Source organism: Drosophila melanogaster, chromosome 2R, assembly GCF_000001215.4.
Source record: "Drosophila melanogaster chromosome 2R".
Lineage (NCBI taxonomy): Eukaryota > Metazoa > Arthropoda > Insecta > Diptera > Drosophilidae > Drosophila > Drosophila melanogaster.
The window spans coordinates 22,608,012-22,614,247 of NT_033778.4; the positions used below are offsets into that span (position 1 = coordinate 22,608,012).

Genomic DNA, 6,236 nt, shown 5'->3' on the forward strand with positions numbered 1-6,236 from the left:
TGTTCTATAAAGTGGGTGAAATATGTATAACAAAACCTTTTTTGGAACTAAGTGACGGTTTCCAGAAGAATTGAGTTTTCGAAAAATTAATTTTTGAAGCAGATGATATTCAGTTTGAGAACATAATTTTATAAAGAGGTGTTTATATCTTGGAAGGAGTAATATTTGAAAATTCTTGAACAATGTTCGGTAGGTTTGCGCCTCTGCTAAGAACAATCACTGAGTATGGTATCTTTTTGGTATTTAATTAGATGGACTTATTTCTGAACTCCGCCAACGGCCACTCTATAATGCAGCCATCGTTTGTTTTTCAAAACGTATAGCTAAATTTCGGGTTAATAATATCTATCAAATGTTTATTTGAAAATTTAAAATTCTACAAGTAATTTTTTCCCCTATAAGCACTTATATATATATTTATTTTTATATTCATATTTTATTCCTTTGCAAATTTTTTCGACTTAAGATTTCCTCGAATTTCCCACTGCAGCTACAAAGTAGCTAAGTTGCCTACACAGCCACGTAGTTAGTCATGGGAGCTTTGTTTGGAAAAACCAGCAAAAAGACGGCTCCTAGTCGGATCACCGACCAGGACAAGGCGGTTCTGGTAAGTTGGTGGTAACTGAGTAGCCAGAAAGTTTGCCCAAACACTTAGCCACTTCCCCATTGCAGCAATTGAAGCAACAGAGGGATCGTCTGAAGCAGTACCAAAAACGCATCGAGACGCAGTTGGAGAATGATCGCCTCCTGGCAAGGAAGTGCCTACAGCAAGGTCGCAAGGAGTATGTGTCATACCCATATGTGATCTAAACATGTTCAACTAAACCGATTGCTTTCATTTTAGCCGGGCCAAGCTGCTGCTGCGCAAGAAGAAGTACCAGGAGAGTCTGCTGACCAATGCCGACAAACAGCTGGAAAACCTGGAGAAGCTGGCTGCGGACATTGAGTTCGCCCAGGTGGAGATGAAGGTGCTGGACGGCCTCAAAGCGGGCAATGCTGCTCTGAAGAAGGTGCACGAAATGCTTGACATCGACGAAGTTGAGCGAATCATGGACGAGACACGCGAGGGCATCGAAAAGCAGCAGGAAATAGACGCCATACTGACGGATGTGCTGACCACGCAGGACGAGGAGGACGTTTTGGCCGAGCTGGATGCCCTGGAGGCGGAGGAAGAGCAGCAGAAGGGTGCACAGCTGCCGGATGTGCCCACCGAAGATCTGCCCATTCCCGCTGAGATCGAGTCCGTCGAGGAGCCGGCAAAGACCAAAGCAACCAAGAAAGTCCTGGTGGAGGCATAGAACCTATAGTAAAACGAAACCAATGCCATTTTGTATGTATATATGTCGTTCAACTAAATTTCTCGATAAGTCCAATGTGAAATACATATTTTAATAGATTATGCTTGACTAAAGAACACATAGACTCGCATGTCTACTTGTGTATTGTCTTTGTTGATCGACGCAGGTCCTCCTTCACCTTGCTGCGCAGCATCTTATTGGTCTCGTTCAGCTTCTCGATCTCCTCAATCAGGATCACGTTCTCCTTGAACAGCTTGTCGTACTTCTTCTGCACGGATTTGTCCTCGGCCACCGACTTGTATCGGTCCAGAACATTCTCGATCTGCCTGCGCTGCCGCATAAACTCGTCCCTGACCTCCGCGTCCAGAGTGACGAATCGCTTTAGCTCGTCGTCGGAGGCGTGTTTGCGGAACAGTTCTTTCACCGCCTTCTTGAGGGCCTCGGCCGAGTTGATCTCCCCGGCCACGTAGTAAATATCCGAGCAGATGGAGTGCAGGCACTCCCGAGAAGCCTTTGCCCGATGTCGCTCCGTCCGAAGTTCGGCCACATTACTGAGGTATTTATCCCGCATCTCCTTTAACTGCAGCTCCAACTGCACGTTGTTCTGATTGAGACCCTCCAGCTCCGCTTCCATTTCGATGATGTGCTTGCGCTTGTCGTTGATCTGAAACTCACGCGGCTCAATCTGCGCCTTGAGCTCGGCAATCTTGTGGCCCAGCACCTGCTTGTACTTGTCCAGCTCCTGGTTCTTGTGCAGCAGGTCTTGGATGCGTTTTTCCTTGCCGTTGATGGCGTAGTCGCGATCGGCAATGTCCTTCTGTAGATCCTCGATGTTGCGCATCTGTTTCTGGATGTTGCGCTGCGACTTGTGGTGCTCCTCCTTTAGGATCTCAACTTCCTCTAGGAGATTGTCAATCTCTCGGCTCTGCGACTCGAATTTCTTCTGCAAGACACCCGCTTTACCTCGCCACATTTGGGTTTCATTTCGCTCAGTGGTCAACTTGTTCTCGTACTCCGTTTGCGTGGAGACCATGTTGCGATCGTTCTCCAGCTCAACCTCGCGGCAGTACTCAATGAACTCGGCCTTCTTGTCCTGCATCTCCTTCATCAGGTCACGGATGAGCTCCTTGCGCTCGTTCAGTTGCTGCTTGTAGTTGTTCTCCAGTGCCTCCACCGTATCCTGCAGCGTGCCCGTGGAGTTCTTCAGCTTGTCCTCGTAGCTCTCACGCAGCTCCAGCATATTCTCGCGCAGATTGGTGAACTTCTGGTACTCTATCAACATCCTCTCCGAGTACTGAGTGGCCAGAGTGTCCAGCTGGATGCGGTGTTCCTCCCGTATCGAGTTGATTTGGAACGTAATGTGATTCATCTCCTCCGTGTGCCTGGCCTCGATCTCGTTGTTCAACTCCTTTAGCTCCTCCAGTGCCGAGCAGTAGCTCCTGTGCACCTCCTGCAGCTGCTGGCCGTCAAAGATCTCGTTCTGGCTCAACTGATACTGGAACTCCTCCGCCTGCTGCTTCAACCGCAACTCCAGGTTGGCAATCTGCTCGATTTTGTCGTTGAGTTGGCTGCGCGGTATGAGCACCTCCTGGCTGCGCATCAGATCCTGATCCATGTAGGGCACCTTGCCCTCGATGTTGTCCATGGCCCAAATGGCGAGCGTTCCCTTGTTGGATATCGCAAACAGCAGAGTGCCATCGTAGGAGAAGCGCAGTTTGTTGACCGGTCCATCGAAGAACCGAAAGTTGGTGAAGGTTCCACCTCCGGCCTCCAGGAACGGCAATTGCATATTGAAAAGGTTACCCTCATGATCGGCCACAAACATAATCAGGTCCGATCTGGCCAGGCAAACATCGGATACGGATCCCTTGGTCCTCGATGGAATGGTTATCTCTCTCATCAGCGTGGAGTCCTGGAACTCGCGGATCGTTCCGATACTGGTTCCCGCGTAGATCGTCAGCGGATCGTTGGTGCTGCACGAGATGGTCACGTATTCGGTGCCCTTCTGGACGATCTCCTGCAGTCGGGCGCCTGTCTCAATGTCCCACAGATAGATGGCACCCTCTGCTCCGCCAGAGATTAGAAACTTGTCCGTCCTCGACCACGCCACGGAAAGCACAATTCCATTGTGGCCTTTCAGATTGATCAGCACATCCAGCTTGTACACTGAGGTAATGGCTATGTTGTTGTCATAGGCGGCAGCCATCATGTGACCAAAATTGGAATACCGCACCGCGTTGCAGTGCGGAAAGTTGTACGTCTTGACAATCTAAGGTAATATTAAAAATAGAAAAAACAATAATGGTAAAAGCAGGTGAAAGAAAGAGCAAACTTACGTTTAGATCATCCATGAAGATCTGGGTAATACGCAGCTGATCCGAGAAGCCGATGGCCGCCATCTGTCCCGTTAAGCTCAGCTCCACAATATTGACATCCACCTGAAATTTGCGAACCAGCTCCACCAAGGCGGTCTCATAGTTCCAAATCCGGATGGTCTGATCCCTGGCTGCAGGATAATATTAAAATGTGATCAAGAAGATAGATGTTCTACCCACAGGCAGTCATGATGATCGGTTTCCAGGCGCACACAGACATGGCGATGATCTCTCCAGTGTGGATGAGGACTCCCAGCGGTTCAAACTTCAGCTGCTTGGTCTTCAGGGTCTCGGGAACAATGAGAATTCCCACATAAATCTGACAATGGGATGTGGTCACTATCACCGTTTCCTGTTTGTGGTCGATGGCCAGATTTAGAATCTGGTACATATGCTCGGCATACAGATTCGTGGGCACCGTAAGGATGGTTTTTCTCTCGAACTTGAACTTGGAAACGCGCTCGAAGACGAAGGCCCGATTGAAGATGATGTAGGCGAATCCCTTGGGGAAGGCGGTCATGCAGAGGACTCTCCTGTCAGGAAGGCTAACCGCCTGCGTGGGCAGGAAACGCTGTTCCTGCAACTCCTTGTCCCGATCGAACACCTCCTGATCGATCATCAAGTCCACAGTGTCCGCATCGCTCGCCTTTTGAGCCAACTTCTGCTCGCCGTTCTCCACCAGGATCAACTGATCATCCGACGTACCAATCATCAGCAGGTCCAGCGATAGAAAAGCCATCGAGGTGACCCTATATTTCACCTTCAGATTATTGCTGATACTAAATCCTCGCTCCGATTTACTCATCAGCAACAACGTGCGCTCGCCTCCGACCGCCATAAAATTGCAATCGTTTGGATTGCCAGCGATGCACTCGGCGCCTCCATGAGATCCCGGGATTGTGGCCCTGCCCTCGATCACTGTACTGGTCTTGTCCAGCACCAACATAATAAGGGTTTCCTCCGGCGGGCGGGTGATCAGGGCCACCGATCTGGAGTCATTGGTAAAGATCATCTGCTGTATCTCCGCATTGCGATGGTTGCTCGGCAGCTCCAAGTGACGTCGCTTCTTCAGGGTGGCCAACTCATAAATGGATATATACCGACCACTAATAGAAAGTTAAAAAGAGTCCATTCATTTGAACTATGTTAGGTTGAGTTATATAAAATATAAAGCATCTGAAATGAAGCTCTTACTTTTTCGAGTGCCTTTCCACCACCGCCAGTAGTTTGCGATGCGAACTTATGGATATCACCTCGGGTCGCGTATCCTCCGGCAGCCTGCAGGATTACAAGGGTTAAGATATTCCTTAACAGTTATAAAACGTGGAGTACCCACCTGAGAAACCTTTGCTTGTTTTGGACGTAGTCGTGGAACGCTAGAACTCCCTCCACCGGATAGATGACCTCCTTGGTCAGGTTGAAGTGGATGTTGCCAATGACATCCGAACGCAGTCCGTAGATGAGACGTGGCCTTATTGTCACCGTGCTGTTGGAAAGAGAGGCTCGCTTCACATCCTCCTTGTTGGCTTCGTCCATCCTCGTTGAGTGTTGTACAAAATATATGCACTGAGACCCGGGATTACAATTTTAGCTGGCAGACAGACAAATTGGAGGAACTGAAATTCGATCAAACAACCTGGGGCAAATCGTTAGGGAGTCCTGCCAGCGACAGCAAACTCCATGGCATCCATGGGAAGTGAGAGTGAGAGCCTAACAACACCAGGCTCTGGGTCTATTCCAATCTGAACGGAGCCGCGAGCGTCCATGAATAAGTAATTAAGCGCCGCTAAGTATGCTTTTAATTTAAACCCTCGAGTGACAAGGGAGGGGTCTGTGATGAAAGCTAAGCGCTTGATAAAAACAACATTGAAATTTCCGCCGAAACCGGCGCTCGTTTCCTGGCCAACAATAGAGCAACAGCCACACCGTCGCACTTGAACTCTGTCAATGCGCTTTTCGCTGAATATGGGTCTGCCAGTCACTGTGTCACTCTGTCAGTCAGTCAATCAGCCAGTCAGACAGCCAGCCAGTCAGTTGGGTCTCCAAGCATTGTGTCATCCCCCAAAATCCCCACAAGTAGTTGGCGGCTATCGTCTCCTTGGCACTGCGAACACGACCTAACGCAAGAAATTGTTAGTTAAAGAAAAGCTGCTCGGCCCCTCTTCAGCTGGGAAATTCTTGGGAAAGGGGGAAAGCTTTTGTGTCCACAATCCTACAAGTTGGATATGCCGAAAATGGTTTGAGCTCTCCCAGTTGGGGAAATAAATTGGGTGGGGAATTGGCTTGATTAATGGTTTTCCTTTCAGACAACACAATTTTCATGTGTATAAAGTATTTAATAGCAGTATTGTCCAATAGAATAATTTCAAACTCAACTACGTTGGGGTGAACTTTGGCGGTACTTTTGTGATTAATAGTTATTAGAATTAGAAAAGACATATCAGAAAGAAAATTTTTTTAAAAATATAACAACAATTTCAAATTTGTCTGTAGTTCATTAAAGATTTCCATCAAGTACACCCCCTTCGAATTAGCCATAAAATAGTCAAATAAGCATCTCCAA

The 6,236-nt window shown here is 48.2% G+C and overlaps 2 protein-coding genes across 3 annotated transcripts; one reads left to right on the plus strand and one right to left on the minus strand.

Annotated features, from left to right (window-relative positions):
• The first annotated feature begins 298 nt into the window (after positions 1-298).
• On the plus strand, positions 299-1,408 carry Vps20 (Vacuolar protein sorting 20). 2 transcript variants are annotated; one of them, NM_137842.3, is made up of 4 exons: positions 299-382; positions 467-607; positions 673-782; positions 845-1,408. In NM_137842.3, exons 2-4 carry the CDS (start codon positions 533-535, stop codon positions 1,296-1,298), a joined length of 639 nt encoding a protein of 212 aa, NP_611686.2. In that variant the 5' UTR covers positions 299-382; positions 467-532; the 3' UTR covers positions 1,299-1,408. The 2 variants fall into 2 exon arrangements, with proteins under 2 accessions (NP_611686.2, NP_726213.1); NM_166536.3 differs by lacking the exon at positions 299-382 and having other exon boundaries at positions 510-607.
• tous (testes of unusual size) lies at positions 1,323-5,365 on the minus strand. Its single transcript, NM_137843.3, has 5 exons — positions 5,010-5,365; positions 4,868-4,951; positions 3,854-4,779; positions 3,635-3,804; positions 1,323-3,567 (listed from the first exon to the last, which is right to left on the minus strand). Exons 1-5 carry the CDS (start codon positions 5,207-5,209, stop codon positions 1,432-1,434), a joined length of 3,516 nt encoding a protein of 1,171 aa, NP_611687.1. The 5' UTR covers positions 5,210-5,365; the 3' UTR covers positions 1,323-1,431.
• Positions 5,366-6,236: the final 871 nt, after the last annotated feature.